Genomic DNA, 26269 nt, shown 5'->3' on the forward strand with positions numbered 1-26269 from the left:
ATTGCATTTGTAACCTCTGAATTTAAAATTGTTTCGAAAATTATGTGTCCAATTTTCACGTTGCTGATTTAATTGCCTAAAGTGTTCATTAAATAGGGAATATCCGTTAGAAGATCTTGTTTCAACTCATTTAACTCTTTCTTACTTTTAGCATACACTAACCTTTTGAACTGATAATACAAAGTCTGCCTAGCATCAGGAGGAAAAATTTTACTTTCATTAAAAGCCAGTTCCACATTTATCTCAATGAATAGTATGTACAAATTAGAAAAGTAGAGCCTGGGAAACATTTCCCTAACAGAAGATCTAGTTTTTCATCTCCATCTGTCATTATGTATTGTGATGAATAAGCAAATATTTCAAAATCTTCAAGAAAAATTCTAAGTCCCTCGTGAAAAGTATCAAGAGATGCTGTTTCTGTTATAACAGAACCTAATGAAATGCTTGCACCAAAACTAGTATAAGTGGTGAATATATATCAAACTAGAACAACCTTTCAATTTATCTTTATAGTCTGAAATGTCTAATGCAATTGTTTGTTGAGCTTCTGGCAATAAATGAGCTCTCAACATAGTGGGGGTACATATAGCAACAATATATTCATCCTGTAACTTGGACAAAGCAGCGTTATAGCCTCTGTCCTTTAGTGGTTTTAAATAACATGTTACATTATTTACTAAATGTTCTACAGTAGTAGGGCCGAATTTTTCATTGCTATAAATGAGATTCAATCTAGAACGATTTGGAAGTACAGATCTATCATATTTGACACAGGAAAATTTTTCACCTAATTTGGACATCAAAAGGACACTGTGTGTAACAAATGCAATGCTAGGGAAATGTCCCTTGTCAAAGTAGTTTAGAGCAGCCTTTTTTGTGTCCACTCTCATAGGCCGGTTGAGCAAAGCAGTTGGTGTGTGAATATTAGTTATGTAGTCCTTTGGAAAATACATTGCATATTGTTTCACCATTTTTTGGCGTAAAGAAAAAAAAAAAATGTCAGTAAAAAAAAAAGTTAAGAGATTGCTATTTTTAATGTTTTAAAATTTATTTTAAGGAATTAGTTAGTGTGTAATTTTTATTTCAAGAAATATTAAAAAAAAAATAAATTGTAAACTCACCTCTCGTGGGGATAAATGAACCTCTAAAGTAAAAAATATTGATGGTTATTAGTCCTTAATAAAGTGAAAATTTTATTTTCTGGTGAAAATATACAATAGCAGTTAATTACTGATAGCATAAATTATCAAAATGCTAATAAGTTTGTGTCATAATTTTTGCATTTTTAATCTTAAGTTTTGTCATAATTTTGATACTGCAACATTGATAAAACAAAAATGATAAAGATAAACACAAATAAAGCAACATAACTCCCCTTTCTACTATACAGACAATAACCTTCTCACTGTAAGAGTATCATCCATTTTCACTTAATAAATGCAAAAATATTTATGATTGATATTATCCAAACTGATCATTATCTTTTGCGAAGAATTTATTCGATATAAAGATTAAAAGAAATTCTTAGAATAATTATTTATACTATTTTGTAGACTTCTTTTAAAGAGGAATAATGCATATCACTTATTTGGGAAATGCTTATCCCATTTCAAAGGTTGACATATTCATGTTGTTTCTTATTTTGTTGTTACTCAGATGTTACACAATATTTCGGACGTATAGACAATATATATTTTTTCTTTTAAAACTTTTAGTCTGCAATACACATGAGTTTTTTTCTTTAGGATCTCGGCACAGAATATTTTTTCCTCTTCAATTTTACTGCTATAAATTTAAGCTTAGCTTAAACATTTTCTGGATTTCCTTATCAAAAATAAATATCTATTATCGTGTATTTAAAGGATAATTTTAATAGCATTACTTGTTTTATAAAATTAAAACAAGTAAGGCTATTTAAAATTAATCTGTAGTTTTAATTTACCTTTATATGATTCTGTAAATATGGATCACATTTTTCTAGTTCTAAGTTCATGCTTACATTATTTTAATACAATCCCAAAAGGAGATGGTGCATTTTATTATGCATCAATATTAGATGGTGGATCATATTAGAAGGTGCATTTTATTATGCATCAATACATTCAGATTTCACACAGTAAACAAGTTCTCTATATGCTTTTACCAGAATGACTTTGTTTTATATTTTTACTATTTAATTCAAATACGCAAGACAATTGTATTACAATAGATTTAATGTAAGTTTCAAGTAAAATTTATAGGGATATAGTATTAAGTAATCCACATTATGATGCAGTTTTAAATTGGATGACAGGGGCCATTATAACATAGCTTGAAAAATTTGATAGATGTGACTAATTTAAAATTAAACATTTTTTGAACTAGTCCTTTCTGCAAAAGCTAAAAGCTCTTTAGCTTATTTTTAAGAAGATCTCAATTGCATGAATGCATGTAGGTTTCTACACTTATATTAGGTTGAAGCAGATGAAACTAATAATAATCCTTGCAAGAGTTTCGATTGTACAATCAGAAAACATGCCAACAGAAATACTATATGTAACAAAGTAATTTATCTTTTGTAGCAAAAATTAAATGCTAGTTCTTTATTATTTAATTATTAGAATTCAATCACTATGAGACGAAATTTCAAGAAACTTGATATTTAATTTTCACACATTTTTTATTTACAAATCACACAATGAAATTGTTTAAGTACTAAAGCTATACAAATTTGTACATAATGGAAGAAATGACAGAATGATTCTCTTAAAGTTTTTATGGTGAGTTTGAAATAAATAGATAACACAAATTTATTCAAAGCAAAGTATTCCTCAACATCTCCTTGTACCATGAAGGTTAAGTCTCTACAATTTAGTGACTATGATAAGAAGTAGTCAGATTTGCACACTAACCATCTTTACTTCTCTGGCAAGCTGGAACTCATTGATCTGAAGTTGGGTGAGCTTTAAGCTGCCATTGAAGACAGAACCCCAGTACTTTATAATGATACCTCAGTCTCTTAACTACTGTGCTATTGCAGTTACAAATTTATTTATATGCGTGAATGACTCACTTAAATATTTATTGATGATTTTAATATTAATAGGTAAGACAAATTTATTTAAAACAAGGTATCCTTCAACAGCTCCTTGTAGTTCAGGGATGTTATGAAGGCTCAAGATTACAATTTTGTGCACAATGGCACAATGATAGCAAAGTAGCCAGAATTGCCATCAATATGAAACTGGGTGAGCTTTCAGCTGCCATTAAGGGTAGAACCCCAGTACTTCATAATGATAGTTCAGTGCCTTAACTACTGTGCCATTGCAATTACAAATTTATTATTATTTTTTTAAGGGAACTGAAAACAAGCAAACTTAAGTATTAGATTTCTATCTTCAGTAGATACAAGTTTAAAAAACTTGTAAATTATTAAAAATTATTATTTTTTTATGTTCAATGAATCAATAAAACTGTTTAAGTACTAAAATAAGATGCAATAAATTTGTAGAAAATGGAAGAAATGGCAGAATATAAGGAGAAGTGTGCAGGAAAAAAACGATCTCAATTTACAGAGACAAATATTTTATAGAATGTAGTTTTTGATTTATTGAGCATCAGCTGACAAAATTAAAATTAAATGGAAAAGTAACAGAAAATAGTTCTCAATAAAATTAATACCAAAAAAAAAAAAATTAATCTTAACAATGTAAAAAAAACTTTTCTATTTTTTGTTGTTGATAAAATTGAAGACACCTTTGACTGTTAAATTAAGAGTTTATCTACTTATAGGCCAATATTAAAGATTATCACAATTTTTTTTTTGCTTTTTAATGTCATTGTATTTTTTCCAAAAAACATGTATGCTTTTCACACAAATCAAACATGCAATGAAGTCTCAATTATTAGACACTGTATATACAATTTTTTCCAAAACAATTTTTCAAGATAAAGAAATTTTTTCAAAAGGAGAAAAAAAAAAGCCACTTGTATACAACTACTTCTTTTTGTGTAATTTTTAAAAATAGTTTGTTTTTGGCTAATTTCAAAAGGTAAAATAAATTAATACTGCTTAGTCAAAGAAAGTATATGGTCAAAATATTCTGAAAATAAAACACTGCACAGACATAGAATATCTAACAGAAAAAAATTTTGTGTGTCAAAATATCATGTAACAAGCAGAAATGGCAGAATATAAGGAGAAGTGTGCAGGAAAAAAACAATCTCAATTTACAGAGACAAATATTTTATAGAATGTAGTTTTTGATTTATTGAGCATCAGCTGACAAAATTAAAATTAAATGGAAAAGTAACAGAAAATAGTTCTCAATAAAATTAATACCAAAAAAAAAAATTAATCTTAACAATGTAAAAAAAAACTTTTCTATTTTTTGTTGTTGATAAAATTGAAGACACCTTTGACTGTTAAATTAAGAGTTTATCTATTTATAGGCCAATATTAAAGATTATCACAATTTTTTTTTTGCTTTTTAATGTCATTGTATTTTTTCCAAAAAACATGTATGCTTTTTACACAAATCAAACATGCAATGAAGTCTCAATTATTAGACACTGTATATACAATTTTTTCCAAAACAATTTTTCAAGATAAAGAAATTTTTTCAAAAGGAGAAAAAAAAAGCCACTTGTATACAACTACTTCTTTTTGTGTAATTTTTAAAAATAGTTTGTTTTTGGCTAATTTCAAAAGGTAAAATAAATTAATACTGCTTAGTCAAAGAAAGTATATGGTCAAAATATTCTGAAAATAAAACACTGCACAGACATAGAATATCTAACAGAAAAAAATTTTGTGTGTCAAAATATCATGTAACAAGCAGAACCCTAATGTACTGATAAATTGTAATTACTGCATATGATTAAATAATGCCACAAACTACATCAAAGGATAACAATGCCCTTGTATTATAAAAATTAAAACTAAAGACATTTTCTCCAATACCTTACAAATATCAAGTCATTTATATCCTTATCATTTAATCTTTAACTCTTTTATTTGTAATTCAATACTATATTTAATAGTATTCTAAGATGTCCTGTTAATGTATCACAAAAGTACTGGCTACCATGACAGTTATGTTTTTTTGTTGGTTTTGTTTTTGGAATTAAGCCATCTTAATTAGACAGGCTTCCATAATTTCTTTATCAAGATTATTAATCTTCAGCTGTGCTCTCCTTGATGTTTGAAATGTTCCGTAGGATTTCACTCCCAAATGGTGTCTAAGAGTACAGAAAAGTACTCGCCACCAGGATCCAAGACAGACAGAGCTAGTATATCATAAAAATACTTGCTACGTTGAAATATTTTTTTTTTTTTTTAAAAAAAAGGAATCAGACCATTTTAATAAAACAAGCTTCAATAATTTCTTTATCAAAATAATTAATTTTTTGCACTTCAATACTTGGAAAGTTGAATTAAATTACCAAATGGTGGATCAGTGTATGGTAAAAGTACTCATCACCAGGATCTAAGGCAGTCGACATGTAAAAAAATCTTCCAATTATCAATGACACTGAAATCATATGAATTGCCCTGGAGTTGCCTTGCTGCCCTGGAAGTTAGTTAATTTTTTGTTTTTCGAATTAAGATACCTTAACTAGATAGGCTTCTATAATTTTGTTATCAAACTAATCTCTTGCTGGGCTCCTCAAAGTTTGGAATGTTCTGTAGGATTCAACTCCCAAATGGTGCTTAATTGCCACCATGATCCAAGACAATCAGAGTTTAATGTATCATAAAAATACTTGGGAGCATAAAAGTAATTTCTTCTTTTTTTAGGAATCAAGCCATCTTAACAAAACAAGCTTCTATAACTTCTTTATCAAGATAATTAATTTTTTGCTCTTCAATGTTTGGAAAGTTCCATTGAATTCCATTACCAAATGGAGGATTAGTGTATGGTAAAAGTACTCGCCACCAAGATCCAAGGCTGTCAACACGCAAAAAAATCTTCCAATTTTCAACTACACCGAAATCATATGGATTTTTATATATTTTACCTTCCTTGAGATACCTTTTCCTCTCTCTCTTGTTAATGTGTCCTTCAACGCTTGATTCACCATTAGAAATCAGTCTTGCATGCCAAGCCAAAAGTCCACCAAGGACGCATAAAACAGCAACAACCAAAAGAGCAGCATAGATAAAACAAGAATGATACAAGGTAGCAACCCACTTGTCAGTAGAATTAGTATGGATATCATATTCAGATGCTTCTTGTAACATTTGGGGCTTCAGGCTAAATTGAATTGTTTTTATAAAGTTTATAAGGAGGGGAGAGAAACTATACTCAGCAGGGCCAAAGAAATGATTGATAAAAACAGGTAACCCAAATATAACGCAAAATACTACTCCAATCCAAGTATAAGCACAAAACATTAAAAAGTATCGATGGTTAAAATGGCCGACACAGTTATTGAGCCACGGACAATGATGATCCATTTTTAAGATGCACTGGTTGCAAACACTGCAATGGTGAGTTCGTGGTGGTTTTGGTGCAATGCACCTTTTGCAAATAGACACAGCATCAGTAATCATAGCTCCTTGAGGAGGATAACCAGGATCAGTAGTATATGCCATGTAATAATAAAACACAACATTTAAAAGAAGCCAATGACCAAGAAATAGTGCAAGTAGGAAAATGAATACATTCTGATTTGAGTAAAATGGAAGACCAATTGCATATGCGATAACTATTAATGATGAGGTCAACAAAATCACAGCTATCACACAAATAGGTCCAAGAATTTTTGTGAAATGATCAACAAACCAGAACATTGGTTCCATGCATGAATCACCAATGTAATATTTATCAGCAAATTCATTGTAAAACAGTGAAAGAAATGTTAATTTAATAATATTATAAACAATCTCTGCTTTTTGTGAAATGCGTCCAAAGATTGTAAATATTTTACATTGTATCTTCACCATGACAAAGACTCACAAAATGAGAAATATTTCGATTTGAAACAAATTTTCCAAGTTTTTAATGGAATGGAAATGTACCAATCTATCACATTATTTTGAAAGTCACAAAATCAGTTCTGGCTTTCTTGAAGTTCTCACTTAAGTAACATCAGCTGAAAAGTCAAATAACAACCAAATTTTTATATTATGCTTACAAATATAAATAAAATGTCATTTGTAAAGGTAGGTTAAAAACCATGATCACATGCTTGTATAAAATTGAAATAATAAATATGTAAATTATAAAAATATATGGCTAAAACTATTCAGCAATCATATTTTTTACTAAATATCGTACCTTTTTCTTGAACAAAATAAATAGACAAATTATAAAAGTATATGGCTAAAACTATTCAACAATATATTTTTTACAAAATATAGTACCTTTTTCTTCAACAAAATAACAATTCAGTAAACATGAAAATAAATTAATAATTACTGTAACAAACAAAACATCATTGTAACTGGATAGCCAGTATTTCTTGAATATCGCTTAGTAGGTGCATTTTGATTTACTTCCTTTCTGATGATACAGGTATTAAAACGACATCTAAAAATCTTTTTGAATTGATATTTTCTGCAAACGGGATAAGTTTTGTACGTTCTCGAAGTTATTAGAGAGCTTTCAGAAAACTCATCAATCCATTTCTGAAAGAGATAAAAAAAATCATGAATAGTAATAAGTAAAATATCTTTTGGAATTGTGAGAGTTGTTAACAAATGGAATTGCATAAGACAATATTCATATACAGTGAAACCTCCCATTACTAACACTTCTACAAAGTGGGTGGTTCTCATTATGGACATATATTTAATTCCCTGTGAATCTTCTATGAATAAACCATTATGTGCCTTCTCTGCTAAACGGATCAGAACGTGGATAGTCATTTAGGCCCTGAAATTTTATTATCTATCTCTACAAACTAGATGCAAATTTTTATATATTTAAAAAAAAATTTTTTTTTTTTCTACATTAAATTCTATAGGAAAATATATGCAACTTTCCACCATTTACAAATCATACCTATTTTTTTTTTACCTTATTTACAAATAAAAATATCACTAAAAAATCAGTCATCCTCTTTTCACCATCCTTTATCTTTGCAAAGAAAGGAGTTAAATATTTTAAAAGTCAGAGGCAAAGTACATTTACAATTTATACAATCATTAAAACATAGCTATAGAGAGGGTGGGTTAACATTGGGCAATGATTAGTAAGGTTCAAAGCTTGAAAAGAGCCAGCTATGCATGTTATGTAGCATTATATATTTTATTTTCCCATTGTTTAACTTTATTCATAACATACATTTACGGTTAAGTTTCTATGTAATTCATACTTGTATACATGACTTTATTCTAAATGAAAACAAAATTGCAGGCACATAAAAAGAAACAATTAAAATATGAAAGGTCCATAAATGCAATTAGGAAAAAACCAATATTTTTTCTGCAGATGTTTGATTTAAAGACTACAGAAATTAAGCTACAGGATTATTATTATGAGTATCAGAGCAATTTTCTGTTTGGTTTCTAAATAACCAATAGCTGTAACCAATTAGATTAATCAATGTAAAATGCATAACCACAGGAAACTGAAGGGGACATATATGCCTGATTAAGAACTTCAGTGGCTAAAAAAAAAAAAAAAATAAAAATGGTAATAAAAGTCAACATGTTTCAAGACTTTTATAATAATATTACCATGACTTATGACTCACACTACAAATAAAAGAAATTGTAATCTTAAAATAATTATTAGAGGTCTATAAATGCAACAAACTAAAATTTTTGTATGTTTTTATTTATATTTGATTTTCAGCTTACTAAAATTAAATTACTAAATTTTTTCAAATTTATTAAGATTTTATTATTTAAGGGTTAAAGTTAGAGCAATGACTAAAATTAGTACATAAAAAGGAAGTGGTATTTAATATGTATTCTCCTATCCTATATTAACTTTCATAAATTTTTATGCTAGTTTATTTTTTAAACCTAGTAAAAAATTTATTCTATAATCTATATAGATAAGAAAATGGGGTACTATTTTTAACACTAAATGGCCACTCCAAATGCAGACATGCATACTTTAGAAACAAAAAACTTTACAATGATTACCAAAAAACAAGCACAGCTTTATTTTTAATGTAATAAAAGAGAGATGCCGAACATGGAAGCTTTTTCTAAGATGTGATTTTTGATGCACCAAAAAATATCTTCAAGCAGGGAGTTTTAGTGAGCAAAAATGTAAAAGTAAAATCATGAATATGCTACAAACCGGTGCCGAAGCTTTATCTTCAATACTCTTAATTATAAGATGCTCGCCTTCACTTTTCAATTTATAATCATAATTTGATGGCACATTCATTTTAGATAATCATAATGAATAAGGTTTTGAAAATTTGTTAAGTACATTCATCATGTTTTATAAATTGTTATTCGGACAAACATAAATACGGTCCCTTTATTAAATTGATTGATTGATTAAATAAATAAATGATTATTTTTGCTCAGCGGAAGTTTTGATGAGTAAACGAAAAATATTTTCTAACGACTGTTTTCACTGCCTCCAATATCTCTTTATGAACAAGGGAAAATTTTGGCAAACGCGGCACAAATCACATGCAGTAAAATGTGATAACATTCGCATGAAGCATTCTCATTACATGCGATACGCCTGTGCAATTAGACGTCAATATGATTTGTGCTTAGCAGCTTAGTAAACAGCTCTCCTTACATGCAGTTTATTGGCGATCGAAATGGGCTGCAGGTGGCGTAGAGCAGAACTCTTTACCTAGGGCAACACTTCACATGTTTTCCCCATTAGCGTGCGAAAAGTCATAGAGGAAGGATCATGATTTTGATTGATATAGATCAGGGGTCGCCAAACTTTTTTGATCATCGACCCCTATATAATTTTTCGAAATCTCCATCGACCCCCACAAAAGTAATTTTCAGTTAATTAAAATAAAACTCTATTAGATACTGTGTTTGCACATTTATTTTGCGATTTTAAACATTTATTAAAGTAATAGTATATTGTGTAACAATAGTTTTATGAAAAATATATTAATATTGAAATTTAAATACCTTATTATTAAATAATAAGTAATTATGCGTAAGTAGATATAAAAAGTAAAGTAACTAAAGATTTACTGCTTCTTGATCAATGAGATGGGTGTGCCTGGTGTTTTTTTGCAAGGTTCGCTATATTGGGTTCAAAATTGGTCAATTTTAATTTTCGTCAAAATTGGTCAATATTGTAAATTTCGTAAAAAAATACAAAGTGTGATATAGTTTTGTCGCGGGCTGTACTAATCCATATTATTAATGCTTACCTTATTTTTTGGGTATTGATAATTAAAATTGATATCTAAACCAAACGAATGGCTTTATCGAGACAATAATTATCCAAAACTATAAAAGTTTTAATAATGACACTGCAAATATTCAGCACAGTTTGCAAAGATAGCTGAAACTGCGTATGATATTTGCATTTGTAACGTCAACGCTCGTCACACGTGAAATTTGTACAAACGCACATATGCATATGACTTATAAACTGCGCTGTGTTCGTGCCACTGCGCGGTGGTACGTAAATACTTGTTTCACCCCAATAAATGTACGTTTATTAATTTATGTTTTATAAAGAAACTGATATTGAGTCAATTATAAAAAAAATTCACAAATTTTACATTCTTAATTAGGTATGTGTGATTTGCGTATTGAGAACTTTTTTTTTTCCGACCCACAATCGACCCCCATTCACCCCCCTGTCTCAGATCGACCCCCGCTTTTGTTAAATAGACCCCTGGGGGTCTATATAGACCACTTTGGCGACCTCTGATATAGATACTTTCTTGATTTTCATATAGATTAAAATCTTTTAAGTTGGAAAACTATATGGAACTTCAAACTACATTAAACATACTTCTAAAGAAAAGTATCACTTAACTTTTAAAAAATATTTTTATTAAATAAAAAGGAAAAATATTAAGAAAAGGGAAAATATCGTAGTACATTCCTATACAACTAAAAAGAGGAGGAGAGAGAAGGGAGAAGGGCTAAAGGCATGAAAACGGTCTCTCCCCTGATGGCGTATTCGAGTGTTGCGATCGCCAATAAGCATTCGGTCTCACATCTAGGGCAATTGCTCGTAGTGGGAATGTTTTAAGTCTGTGACACTGTTTTTACTGCAAGCGATTTACTCACTTTCGGTCATCGTCAAAAGAAAAGAGAAACCTGAAAGGGAACCAATTTTTCGTATCAATGAGATTTTAATTCATTTTCGATGGCAATTAGTAGGTACTTGCACTCTAAGATGAAGAAAATCACAATACCCTCATATATGATGGCAGTGCCAGCTGATCGTTGATAAGCAAAATGAAGTTGAGCTAAGTTTCCCCACATATGTTAGAACTTCAATTAATGTGAAGTTAATTAAATACAGTGCCGTATCTAACATGGAATTTGTTGAAATATAATTCGTTCTTGTCTGCGTCTTTTATTTAAATTAGATTTCTTATTTGTTTACATATTTTTTTGTAACCTTGTGTACTGGCAACTTCGATGCAAAATAGATTCATATAACAAAAGATAAAAGCTTATGGGTTTATCTGTTGTGCTTTACTATTTTTAGTAAATAGATATCGTCGAAGAGTTTTTAAATCTGGGCCCAAAATGCGTGTTTGCGGAATGTTTTTTTAAAAATTTTTTATTTTATTTTTTATTTTTTTTAAATGGCGGGCACTTGGAACTATTGTCCATTGGCCACAGAAAGTGCCAGAGCTGTTAACTCTCTTTTCGTTACCCAGTGGGCACCTGCGGCGAAGCTACGGCGGTGGAGCAGCGTCGCCCACGGCGCACTACCACAACCCGTTTATAGGGCGGGTCACATTCACACATTAACACACAAAGGAGAGAGAGGACATAGAACACAAATAGAGAGAAAGAAACATCCATGCCTTGCCCGGGATTCGAACTCAGAACCTTTCTGATGCAAGGACAGTTCCCGTTTGCGAAATGTATGTAACTCGAGATGCGTGTTTACGAAAACGGACAAAGCTCGAAATCAGGGGTCGGAAGTAGCGCACTACAAACTGTAAAACTACTGTTGTCGCTAGTGTGCTACTTTTTTGAAAAAGAAGGGTAGTGAGTTGTAGTAAAACAGTAGTTCGTAAAAAAACAGTAGTTTGTACCGATTCTAGGCAGCTACTTTTAACGTTAGCTTAATAAAAGCTCTACCGCAATTAATTCTTCGAATTTGATGGGTCTTTGCGGATCCACCAATGGAAGCAAAGAAAATGGCCCTCTGACTATAGTTGAGCGTTAACTAGAATAAAGTATTTAGAATTACGAATAATTAATATTTAAATTAGTCATTACAAATAATAGATCATTTATCCCTTTGGCCGCACTTTCACATGCGAATGTACACTCGTCAAACATTGATATTATTTCAAAGGGAAAAAAAAATATTTTTGATGTACTTAATTTCTTAGAGAAAATTAAAAAGTAATAAATACTTAGCAAAATTACTAACATTTAATAATTTCGTAGCATTTCTTGAACTAAATATTGGCTCTCGAGAAACACTTAAGAAGAAAGTTAAATGAAAAAATTCATGTAAACATGAATATAAACCATTTTTTTTTATTCAAAACCCTTTTGAACATAGATATATATTAAGTTCTCCAGCAAAATTCGTCTCCTTAAAGTAGTGAAGTAGTTAAAAATTTCGAAAATAATTTGTAGTCACAACATTAAAAAAAATTGTAGTTGTAGTTAACTACATTTGTAACGAAGTAGTTGTAGTTATAAACCACAAAAAAGGCCACGATATAGCCTGGTCGGTAGGGCTCTGGGCCCATGTCCGAGAGTTCATAGGTTCGAACCCCGCCGGCCGAAGACTCCCCGAGTAGTTGGTGACTGATGCACGTTAAAATTCTGTCGAGTCGCAAAGTCCTCCATGTTCCTATAACAAATCAATACCCCTGGGGGCACTGGATTGGAGATCGATCGTTCTCTGATTCAGGTCAAAATTACGATCTGTGGATGAACGAATGGGTCCGCCTTATAAACAGGTGTGACGTATGATGTGGCAGAAGTCGAATTCTTGGCCATAGATGGCGCCTTTGAAAAACAAGAATCGCACACTCTGCCTTAAATTTGATTGGTTTCCCCAAGCAGGCTTGTCCGTGTGGCAAGTGGCATTAGAACCAACCATTAACCACAAAAATAATGTAGTTTTTTCTTACACTGCACTGTGTTTATGAAAATGGTCATAACTCGATTGTTATTGTTGTTAATTTACGTCGCACTGCACAATGGGCTATTGGCGACGATCTGGGAAACATCCCGGAGAATGATCCGAAGACATGCCATCACAATTTTGATCCTCTGCGGAGGGGATGGCACCGCCGCTTCGGTAGCCCGACGACCTGCGCGCGAAGTCGAGCACTTTACGGTAGCACAGTTTAACGAGGACCAATACCGCACACCCTCGGTCCCTACGCAGACTGATCCAAGTGGTCACCCACCCGCACACTGACCGTAGACAGTGATGCTTGATTTCGGTGATCTGCTGGGAACCGTGTCCTCTCGATCAGTCCACTGCGGGACTGTCATAACTCGAAATTCCATGTTTACGACAATGGACATAGCTCGAAATGCGTGATTACTACGTGTTACGTCCAGATTTATAAGCTGACTGACGAGATATTACACAACCAGAATGAAATAAGTTATACATCAATTAGCAACGATGGAGCCACAATGGCTCAGGGGATAGAACGTTCGCCCTCCAATGAGGTGAATCGGGTTTGAAATTCAGCGATGGCTGGTCGATACGAATTCCGCATCTGGCTTGCACCGACCACAGTGCCCCCGTAATAGCTTTCACTGCTCTTTTCTGATCGCTTTGCCATTTGAGCTTGTTTTTCTGGCTTATTTAATTTTTTAAATCTAGCTTTGCAAGGATCGTGCTACTAATTTTCAAACAAAATTCTCATAATTATGAAACATACATTCTGAGGAATCCTTCATTCATACGGTTCTACCCCGTTTCGAGAGATCGTAGAGCACATATTACAGCAGTATCTATTTTAATATATTTGGTGTCTGTTACAACAATTAATTAAGCATCACTGGTGTCTATAATAGTTTGCCGATTTTCAGTCCAGAAACGGAAAATTTTGTGCAGTTTTCTTGTTAAAGATTTATCATAAATTAAATGAAATTAAATAAGGAAATATATTTGACGTTCCAAAGCTGGTTTTCTTTAATTAGTTAAAATGTCACTAAAAGTTTTTTTCCTTTATGTCTTAAAGTTATTAATTACGGACAACTGAATGTAATAAATTTTTAGGTTTGTTTATGTTAGGTTTGTTTATGACATAAATTATTCAAAACAGAGTGAAAGATATTGATATTATCGAAATAGTATCAACTTTGTAACAGTATCCGACTGTAGTTTCAAGTATGGAAAAAGATAAGTCTTCTCAACTGACTTCTTAATCGTTGGAACTGATTTAAACTTAGTCAGCAGATTTTCATTTAAATGGAAAACAAATGTACTTAAGATATTGTTTTCTTTTACATGTCCACGCCGCAACTGCCCACTCACTCACAACTGCCAATGCTAGCAGCCTGCGACGACCCTGCTGATACGACTGCACGAATTCACCACTTTGTGGATAAACGTTGTCTTTCACCTGCACGAACTGATCTTTTTGCGGCTCTTAGCGTTCCTTCCGCCTTTGGCAGTATTGCTCTGAATCCTCAGTATTAATATTTTAAGAGAAGATTGGAGGGTTAGTATTCTTTCTCGGACTTGCCTGTGGTGGCCAAGCAAGTCCACACATTAGTCCACCTTCATGAACTCACATATTCGTGTTTTAGTGGCACAAAATCTGCAATCGGCTATGCTGAGCGAAACACATGGTAGTACCATTTTATTTAGCATGACTATAAATTTGTCTAATTATCCCGATAATTACAAATTTTCGTAAGGAAGCTTTTTCGGTTTTTTTAACTACCCCTTTAGGAATATATGGTACAAATTTGAGATATCTATCTTGGTAAACACGCATTAGTTAGGTTCACTGTCAATTAAGCTACTTACCCTACAATTATCACAATAGTCACTTTTTGAGTTTCTCTATTTATCTCGTAAATGACGTATAATTCAAATTTGAGACTTCAGTCACTGTAAAAATGTATAATTTAGCTATACCGTTAGCTTTCAACTAAATATGCAGATAATTACCAAATATCTAAAAAAGATTTTTTCAGTTCTTCTTTACACCTCATAAGAAACGCGTGGTAAATATCTGAGGCTTGGTAACTACATGTTATTAAACTCAATATAGCATAATAATGTTTTTTTTTTTTTTTTTTTTTTTTTTTTTTTTTTTTTTTTTTTTTTAAGAGTTAAGGGCCTTTGCTCTGTATATTAGTTGTCGGGTATTCCCTACTCAATTATTTTTATAAAATTAAGGGCTATTGCCCGGTATTCCCTTCTTTGATGTTTCTGAAGATTAAGAGACATTGATGTTTCTGAAGATTAAGAGACATTGATGTTTTTTAAGATTATTTACTACACTTAAATTTGTCCTTATCTATCTTAAAAGGGAAATTCGCTACCACTTCTAGTAAAAAATTAAATAAAAAAATGGAATAAACATGTATCCTCAATGCTTAAAAACTAATAAATATAACAATGCCTTGCATTCTTTACTTATATTCTTTACTTATGTTCTTCTATAGAAGACATGAAAAAATCCACTTCCATAAGGAGTGAGCTTGTAATTGAAGTGCTAGTCTGAAAGCGATAATAATTTGTAAATAATGCGTTATTTGTTTCATAAAATGCGTAGATGTTTTTCTTCTTAGGATACTGCGCGTTAACGAACACAAAGCATATTTTATCTTAGCATTCAAAGTAAATTATGATTTAATTTAAACATTTTATTTTTTTCTGTGTTTTTTAAAGTTATTTCTACACTAAACAAAATACATATTTATAGGATTGACATACACCAATAATTCTTTTTAATTAATAGCAGAGAGCATACGGATTAACGTTATTGCCTATAATTAGTACAATAAGTACTATGTATACTTTTTGATAAATTGTTAATGTAGATTTTTCTTTCCTCTGATTGTAGTAGAATTTATCATGTCCTTAACAGAATTTAGTACACAGGTGTAAGTAAGTGTACAACAGAAACACTGTGGGCAAATTATCGAACTATAATCTAAGGCAGTGGTGTGCAAACTTTTTTCGACCGCGACCCCTTTTGTAGAGAGAAAATTTTTGGCGACCCCTAGAGATAAATGTTCACAAATACGATGTATATTTCGAGCATTTCATCGAATAAAAACATCATTATATTTGACTCATATTAATTTTATTTATAATTTTAAGAAAATACTTCTTGTATAACACAAAAATCAGTAAATTGCCCTTTAATGAGATGTATGTGGCTGCAAGTTTCTAATTATCTCATCGATGTTTGGATGTATGTTGCTAATTGCAATTCGCATATCATCTTCAGGTTTTAAACGCGAGTGGTATTTAGTTTTTATTGAAACTAGTTTGCTAAATCCAGTTTCACATAAATACGTTGATGCAAATTGTATTAACGCTCTGATGGCATTCTTGCATAAAACGGGATATTGTTTTTCCACGGATAGCCAAAATGTTTGGCAAGGCTGAGTCTTAACTTGATTTCGAAGAGTATAATCACTAATCAGATCTATCAATTGCTCTTTCTCACTAATTTGAAGCGTTGAACTGCTTATGTCAAAGGAAAATGGATCACGAATCCAACCAAGATCGTTTTCAGGAAAATCCTCGAATCTTCTCGAAAAATTTTTCTTTAACTTTTCAATGTGATTGGAAATGATGTTTTTAAATGTAAATATATCTATATTATTTTCCTTGATAAAATCGTTAAAGCAAGGGAACATGTTGGTGTTCTTTTTATTCAGTTCAGTTTGCCAGAGACTAAACTTATTCTTAAAAACTTGAACTTTACTGGCTGTAGTTATGATAGTTGAATTCTCACTCTGTAAGCTCAAATTTAAGTCGTTAAGTTTTTCGAAAATATCAACTAAATAGCTCAGCTTCCCTAGCCAAACTTCATTGATATAATAACTTGCCAATCTATATTTCTTTTCGATTTAGAACATGTACACTTCATTTCTCAAATCAAATATCCGTCGTAGTATTTTCCCACGTGAAAGCCATCTGACTTCGATGTGTAACAGTAATTTCTCATACGTTGAGCCCATCTCATTGCAAAATATTGAAAAGAGCCGGCTGTTGCATTTAATGTAGTTAATTGAACTAACAGCGTCTTGTAATACGTTGTGCAACTCTTCATCCATATCTTTTGCAACAAGAGTTTTCCGATGAATCATACAGTGATTAAATACCATATGAGGTGCCACCTTCTGAATTAAGCCTCTGAGCCCTTTATTCGAACCTGTTAATGCTGCAGCACCATCAGTACAAACCGCAACACAGTTTGCCCGGGTAAGGGACTTTGTTTCAAAATATTCATTTATTACTTCGAATATTTTTTCTCCAGTTGTTTTTCCTTCCAAATTTTTGCAACATAAAAACGTTTCTGGTATATCTTCATTAAAAATGAACCTAACGTAAATAATTAGTTGTGACATTTTAGTAATATCGGTAGCCTCGTCCAGTTGTAAAGCAAATACAGATGAATTTTGTATGCGTTTTATGACTTCTGACTCGATATTTCGTGACATTTCGGAAATCCAATTGCAATTAAACAGTGAGTGATGGCGCTTCACTCTTTATATGTACACTGTATGGCAGGGGTCCCCAACCCTATGCCCGCGGGCACCATGGCGCCCGTCGATCGATCTAGGTGCGCCCGCTGCTTGTGCGCTTCAATAAAATAATTCCATTTTCCCTTAAAATGCTATGCAAATACATACTGAAGTACTTGATAGATTTCTACATTTAATTGAAGAAATGAAAAATTATATTTCAAATAAAATATTTTTAGAGCTAAGAGATCCTCCTTGCCTCGCAGATTTATCTCTCCTAACCGACATAATGGAAAAACTAAATAATTTAAACTTGGAGCTGTAGGGAAAGGACAAACATATAGCAAGAATGACAGGGGCTCGTTCCGAGATAAGTTATTTTTGTGTACATCACATGTAAAAGTGTGCACGTGAACATTAATTATATTCTTATTACACATTTAGTATTCCATGTTTTGGCAACAGCAGTTCTTGTGTACGATATAGATTTTGAGTTTTTAGAATAACGGTGTGTGTAAATTTTAATAAAAGTATTGTTTTGTTTTTCTTTTAAAAGTTGTTTCTTACATTATCAGAAGTGGGATAAACAGGCAACTGTAATTAATTTTGAGTTTTGAGTTTGAAATGGCATTTTTATCGCGACTTCGTAAAGATCAGCTACGTTACATAGCTAATGAGTTATCTGAAGATGCTTCGTCTACCACTTTGAAAATCCCTGACTTGAGAAAGTTAATATTGAATAGCGAGAATTACGATGAAGAAATGGTTCGAGGAATGGTAGAAAATTTAGTTGAAGACGCCGAGCGCCTTCGTCAAGAAGATAAAGAAAAAGCCGAGCGCCTTCGTCAAGAAGAGAAAGAAAAAGCCGAGCGCCTTCGTCAAGAAGAGAAAGAAAAAGCAACATGCATTGGAAAAAGAAAAAGTCGATCGCCAACATGCATTGGAAAAAGAAAAAGCCGATCACCAACATGCATTGGAAAAAGAAAAAGCCGATCGGGAACATGAATTGGAACTCAAAAAGTTAGATATTGCTGCTAAAACTTCAGAAGTAGTCGAAACTGAAGTAATAACATCGTCGCCAAAAGTTGATTGGCAGTCACAACTGAGAAAGTTTTCTACGAGTAATGAGGATATCAGCCTTTATTTAGTACATTTCGAGAGAGTAATGAAAAGAGTACAAATGCCAAGTACATTGTGGATGGCATGTTTAATTAACCAGTTACCAAGTGAAATTGTCCAAATGATAATGAGAGAACCAGAAGAACAGTCAGAAAATTATGACTATGTTAAATCTCTTTTGCTTAAGTGCTACAGACTAAGTCCTGAAAAATTTAGACAATTTTTTTATTCTCATGAGAATACTGATGGAAAGTCATGGAAAGAATATTACCACGAGCTTGAAACATATTTTAATGGGTGGACTGCAGGACTTAAAATAAGTAGTTTTGAGAGTTTAAAAGACCTGATCATCACAGATCGAATGAAAGCTCGGGTGCCGCCAGATATACGAGAACGTTACTTGGATCAGTGGACCCATATAATTTCACCCTATACATTAGCTGAAAAGGTAGATGAATTTATTGAACTCAAAGATGTTTTTAAGAATCATATTCAGTATAATAATAAATATAGTGTAACGTATCATAAGCTATATTAAGAACTATTCAGTTTTTCTTTTAAATAAAAACTTTTATTAACAAACACAAACATTAAGAAATATGCAATACCCGTAACGGGATAGTGAAAACATCATAAACAACTGGAAAACCCGTAACGGGATATAAGGAAACTCAAATTCCACAATAAAACTAATCTAAAAAGAATCAACAACTCTGTCGTTCTAAATATTGACTTCTAATTTAATCGTCTGCTTTTATTTTAAGTTTATCTCTTTATGCGTTTACTTTATTTTAATTATGATTTTGCAAACCCATTATTTCTTTAATATTTTTAGACTTTACAATCGTCTGCTTTTATAAATTCTTTAATATTTTTAAACTTTACAACTCCTCTCCCCTTGGAAGAACTTTTCCATAGAAAACAGGGGAAAAGTTTATTATGAACTTTTTTGTGTCCTCTAAAACTTTAGGTTGAAACCAATGCATTATGTTATAATCAAAACATTTCACTTTTAAATTTAAATTTTCTAATTGTCAAATTAAATGCAAGATACAATTTTTACATTAGAAGTGATGTACAATAATTAACTTTAAAACTTAAAATTTCTAAATTATTTTTAGACTCTTGCAGTAAACATTAATAGACAATTCACTTGTAACTCAATTTTGATATCAAAGTAAAATATTCGAAATAAAATTAGAATGTAAATAAATATTATAATTTAACTTCACACAAAATAAATACAAATTAACATAACTATTTACATATATACAACAATATCTAAAAACTGAAGCTAACCAGATTTTTTTTCAAAGTGCTTATTTTTTTTTTATCTTGGTATAACTATTTATTTTTTTTAATCCAAACAATATACTTAAGATTTTTAAGCTTCACATAATTAGATTCTACTCAATCTTGTTAATATTTATATGCATAAAAAAATAACATATTTAAGAACACTAGCACTTTTCTCTACAAACAAATTCGCTTAACACCTATGTTTCATTTTCAATATAATCATTTTTAAACACTTTCTTAAATTAAATTTAACTGGTTCAATTTCAAAAACATCAATGCATTTTTATTTTATATTTTCACCTTAATTAGAGCTTTAATTCAAACTTTAATAGCAACTACTTTCTTTACGAGTTAGTTTTTTAAAATAAATAAATCATACATATGAATAAGGAAATAAGACTAATCTGTATCAATATCAATAAGAAAAACAAACATTATTTACATATTCCTCCCCCTCAATTAACTTTTGTCTAATTCAAATCAAGAACTTAAAGATACTCTACTGAGACAATCTGCATTCTTGTTCTTAGTATCAGCTCTATGCACAATTTTAAAATTAAACGGTTGTAATGCTAAAGCCCAACGCATAAGTCTGGCATTTGAACTAGCATTTGTTTTAAGCCAGGTTAGCGGGCGATGATCAGTCTGAATAGTAAACTTTTGCCCATCTAAATAGTGTCGTAATTTTTTGATGGCAAAAATTATACTGGCGCATTCTTTTTCCGTAGTACAATATTTTTTTCGGACTCATTAAACTTTTTACTCAGATATATTATGGGGTGTTCATGGCCTTCATTATCTAGTTGTGTTAATACCACACCCATACCAATTTCCGAAGCATCTGTTTGCAAGATAAATTCCTTTTCATAGTTGGGAGAGAAGAGTATAGGTTGGCTCGTTAATTTTTGTTTTAGTTTCTTAAAGGCTTCTTCGCATTCGATCGTCCAGGTAATTTCTCCCTTTTTTGTTTTGCCTTTTAAAGAGTCTGTTAATGGTGCAACCAGAACAGAGAACATTGGTATATATCGACTGTAATAGCCCGCTAGTCCCAAAAATGCTCTGATCTCAGTTTTGGTCTTAGGTACAGGAAATTTGGCAACTGCTCGTGTTTTTATATCAGAGGGTTTTCTATAGCCTTGTCCGACAATATGTCCTAGATAAAGAACATGATCTTGCGCAAAACGGCATTTTGAAGGTTTCATTGTGAGTTCTGCTTCTTTGATACGCTGCAATACACAATTAAGATGTTCTAAATGAAGATCCCAGGTATCTGAGAAAATTGCTATATCATCAAGGTATGGCACTGCAAATTCTTCTAAACCCTTTAGTAGTCGTGCCATTAATTTGCTAAAAAAATAAGGGGCATTCTTCAACCCAAATGGGAGTCGTAATGGCCTATAAGTTCCGAAACTGGTAACAAAAGTAGCTAATCTTTGAGCGTTTGGACTAAGCTTAATTTGCCAATATCCCTTGGCGAAATCTAAAAGACTGATAAATTTTGCCTTGGCTACCTCTTCAACTCGGTCTTCTATGTTCGGAAGTGGGAAATATTGTGCTACCGTTATTTCGTTGAGACGACGGTAATCAATGCAGGGCCTTGGATCCTTATTTGGTGCTTCTACTAGGATCATAGGAGAAGTATAATCACTCTCACCTAAATCAATAATTTTTAAGTCCAACATTTTCTGTACTTCAGTTTTTAAAATATCTGTTTGTCTGGGTGAAGTTCGGTAAGGCTTGGAAATAATTGGCTTATTTGTACTAAGTTGAATGTCATGCTCAATTAAGTTAGTTTTTCCTGGGTTATTTGAAAAACTTTTCGAATATCTTCTTAAAATATTCCTCAATTGGTTGATTTCATGTCCGTTAAGGCGATTATCTAGGTGACTGTCTTTAATCATTTCAGATACATCAAATTCATCTGGTGAAATATACACTTGTGGAAAGTCAATATCTTGTTCTAAAGATGAAGAATCGTTTTCTGCACATGATAGAAAATTAATTATTGCAGGCCGTTTATAATATGGTTTTAGCATATTTACGTGATAAATCTGTGAACTCTCTCTTTTTTCTGGAATATTCACTAAATAATTAGTTTCAGACATTTTGCTTTCTATCTTCCCCGGCCCAATCCATTGAGCAGACAATTTATTAGCTCTAGATGTAGCCAAAACAAGAACCAAATCTCCGGCACTAAACTCTCTCCTAATACTATTTTTATCGTAATACGATTTCCTTTTTAACGCTGCATCTTCCATCTTGCTAACTGCAAATTCTTGGCATCTTTTTAAACGGTTTATTAGGTGAAAAACGTATTCCGTCGCAGGAGATTCGTCTATTTCTCTTTTGGTCCACTGTTCATACAACAAAGTTTCAGGAGTACGCAAATTTTTTCCGTGTACTAACTCTGCTGGCGAAAATCCTGTACTTTCATGTGTTATAGTTCTCAAAGCCAAAAGGGCAAATGGTAAAAACTTCTCCCAGTCAGAACTAGACTCCAAACAAAGTACCCGTAAGATCCGCTTGATAGTTCTATGAAATCTTTCTACGGGATTCGACTGTGGGTGATGAACGGAACTATGCCGAACCTTTATGCCAAATCGATCAAAAAACTCAGTTGTTAGCATGCTCATAAAAGAAGTTCCTTGATCACATTGGACTTCTCGTGGGAAACCAGTTCTACAAAAAATATTAAGTAGGGCATCAGTCACCGACACAGATCCTATATCATTCACTGGGATTGCTTCTGGATATTTTGACGACATACAAATGGCTGTAATCAAGTATCTTTTTCCACTTGGCGTGGTGGGAAGAGGACCAACTGCATCAACGTTTAGTTTTGAGAATATTTCCTGTATGACCGGTACAATTTTTAAAGGAGCCTTTTTTTTATCATTTGGTTTCCCCGCTTTTTGACAACTATCGCAGGTTCGTACGAATTCTTCCATCTCTTTATAGCATTTTGGCCAAAAATAATATCGCGCCAATCTATCTTTGGATTTGGTTACACCAAGGTGTCCGGAAGTACTTTCATGACATAACTTTAAAATTCGGCTTCTAAATTTCTCAGGTATAACTAAAAGTTTTTTTTCTTCTCCTAATCGTCCTTCTTGGCATTTAAAAAGAAGTTTTCTTTCAACCAGATAGCGATGCTTACTGTTTTGATTCTGAATAACTTCTTCCACAGTTTTAAAAACTGATTTTAACTCGGCACTTTCCTGTTGAGCTTTAACGAATTCATCGTGATCTACCTGTATTAAAGAAAGTTCATCAGAGTTGGCATTTAGAGTTGGTAATATCTCTTCCATTTCTGAACTGACGGCATCCGTTTCTAAAACTGGCTCATCATCTTTTTCATCTAAAATAATTTCTTGATTTTTATTATCTTGTTCGGAAGAGTTTTCGGTATCGTTCGAATTTTGTTGCTCATATTCTTCATTTTCTGCTTTTAAACGAGCTTGCGATCTGGTACTAACTGCGTTTAACTCTGAAATTTGCATTGGCGTCATTTGCAGATTTGGCAATCTAGCCGCTGTTCTATTCCCAAGGAGATATCGACCTTTATCCAACTCACTTCTAACCACAGCCGCTTTGGTTACAATGTTGCCAAACTGACCAGATAACGAAACTTTTGCTAATGGTAAACAAGTTGGGCCTTCATCTAATGGTTGTTGTACCCACACAGTTTCGCCAGTAAACATATCTGGAGTCACATATTTTCTGCATATGATATCAATAGTTGCACCTGAATCTCGAAGAACTGGCATCCTAATTCCATTTACTTTCGCCATAAGAGTGTACGGAGTTAGTAATTTGTCTTCTTCGTGTCCTGCTCCGATTCGATTAACTTGAGCGGGTGGCTTTTGGCACTTAAGCTTCGGGCACTGAGGTCGTAAGTGATTAGTAGATCCACATTCGTAACATTTTAAAGGCGTACGTCTATCAAATTGATCATAAATTGCTTGCTTGTACTCATATTTTCTTTTATTTTCTTCATTTCGGCTATTCTTTGAAGTAGCTCCCTGTGAATTTTTCCGTGTGGCATTTTCTTCTCGTCAATTGAATCTCCGATTTTCAGAATTTACCTGCAAGTCAATTCGTTTGCGACTTCCACGTACATTCTCGTACTCGTCAAGTATTTCTGCCAGCTTTGTAGATGAAGTTATTTTTGACCAAGTGTCTATAAAATGATCACGCACTTCATTGGGAACTCTTCGTTTAGTTTGATCAGTAACCATTAGATCCAGCAAGGTTTCAAAATCTTTTACTTCCAATCCTTGAACCCATTCGTTTAAATAGTTCCTTAATTCAAAAACGAAATCTTTCCAACTATTATTGAACTTCTTTTGGTGCTGAATAAATTTGATCCTAAATTTTTCTGGACTTAGCTTAAACCTCTTCATTAAAATTTCCTTAACATGATCATAGTTGTACGTTTGTTCTTCAGATTCTCTTGCTGTTAATTTTGTTATGTCAGGTGAAAGAAAAGATAATAAATGAGTAACCCACTCTTCTTTTGGTATTTCTGCTCGTTTTGCTTGACGCTCAAAAATTACTAAATAAAGACTGATTTCATCTTCCTTAGGATCAAAATTCTGCATTAACTTATGAATATCTAACTTATTCCGCAGAGTTGTACCAATATTTTGACTTGAAGGGCCACTTAATTGGGCACTAAGCCTTAATTTCTCGAGTTCAAATTGGCGTTCTTCTTGTTTTTGCCGTTCTTGGCGTAGTTTTTCTTCCTCTTCTTCTAGGCGTTTTCTTTCTTCTTTTTCTTCTTGGCGTTTTCTTTCTTCTTGGCGTTTTCTTTCTTCTTTTTCTTCTTTTTCGATACGATTTTCTTTAATTGCTTCTAATATTTCTTTAACTAGATTCACTTCGTAATTTTCAGATTTTTTTATTAGATTTATCAACTCACATACTGTAACATTTTCAATAATAGTTTCACCCAATTCCTTACATAATTCTACCAAATCACACTTTTTTGCTCGTCCCAAGAAAGCCATAAGGAATAATATTTGGAACACAATTCCTTTAAATCAAATGGTAAATCGATCCCACCGCTGCCACCAATTAAATATAGCTGTAACGTATCATAAGCTATATCAAGAACTATTCAGTTTTTCTTTTAAATAAAAACTTTTATTAACAAACACAAACATTAAGAAATATGCAATACCCGTAACGGGATAGTGAAAACATCATAAACAACTGGAAAACCCGTAACGGGATATAAGGAAACTCAAATTCCACAATAAAACTAATCTAAAAAGAATCAACAACTCTGTCGTTCTAAATATTGACTTCTAATTTAATCGTCTGCTTTTATTTTAAGTTTATCTCTTTATGCGTTTACTTTATTTTAATTATGATTTTGCAAACCCATTATTTCTTTAATATTTTTAGACTTTACAATCGTCTGCTTTTATAAATTCTTTAATATTTTTAAACTTTACAATAGTAACAATAAGTTCTTGAAAGAAGAAAATATCGCCAAGGGCAAACAAACAGAGCCAAGTCGAAGTACAACTAATAATCAAACTGTTTGCTACAATTGTTATGATACCGGCCATTTTGCCCGTGATTGTGTAAAGCCAAAACGTCCAAAGTTTTGTACTGCCTGCAAAATAGAAGGACATGGTACAAAGGAATGTCCAAAGAGAGCGTCTTTCCCATTAGTCAATGCAGTTTCGTTTTTACCCAGTTCCAGTAATAGTACAACGAAGAATATTATCATAGAAGAAGTAAATACTAGTGCTCTTATGGATACCGCTGCTGATATATCTATGTTAAAATATAGTTTTGCACAAACGCTTAATAAAAATATTCATAAAAATATAGTTACACGAATTCGAGGTATTGGAGGTGTAAGGGAGTCACTAGGAATTATCATACTTAATGTGACTATAGACAGGGTAAAGCTGAAGGAAGTTCTGTTTTATGTAGTAACTGATGATACATTTGAAGGCCCGGATGTTCTCATCGGAAACGACATCATTGACTCACCCGAGATAATAATGGTTAGAAATCAAGGCAGGTCCAAGTTAGTTCACGTGGAAGAGCTGGATTTTTTGCATGATTTCC

General features: G+C 32.2%; 2 protein-coding genes across 2 annotated transcripts; both read right to left on the reverse strand.

Moving 5' to 3' along the window:
• Nucleotides 1–4359: 4359 nt before the first annotated feature.
• Nucleotides 4360–9436, reverse strand: LOC107449799 (palmitoyltransferase ZDHHC16B). Its single transcript, XM_043042908.3, has 3 exons — nt 9240–9436; nt 7404–7612; nt 4360–7077 (listed from the first exon to the last, which is right to left on the reverse strand). The coding sequence occupies exon 3, from the start codon at nt 6926–6928 to the stop codon at nt 5783–5785; it is 1146 nt and encodes a 381-aa protein (XP_042898842.2). The 5' UTR covers nt 6929–7077; nt 7404–7612; nt 9240–9436; the 3' UTR covers nt 4360–5782.
• An 11447-nt stretch (nt 9437–20883) lies between these two features.
• On the reverse strand, nt 20884–25641 carry LOC147809499 (uncharacterized). Its single transcript, XM_087162849.1, is given in 1 exon segment — nt 20884–25641. A coding segment is annotated over 1 exon segment (4308 nt). The 5' UTR covers nt 25192–25641.
• Between the last annotated feature and the right edge of the window lie 628 nt (nt 25642–26269).

The sequence above is a fragment of the Parasteatoda tepidariorum genome, chromosome 5 (assembly GCF_982258835.1).
Source record: "Parasteatoda tepidariorum strain Cologne lab strain chromosome 5, Ptep-v5.0, whole genome shotgun sequence".
NCBI lineage: Eukaryota > Metazoa > Arthropoda > Arachnida > Araneae > Theridiidae > Parasteatoda > Parasteatoda tepidariorum.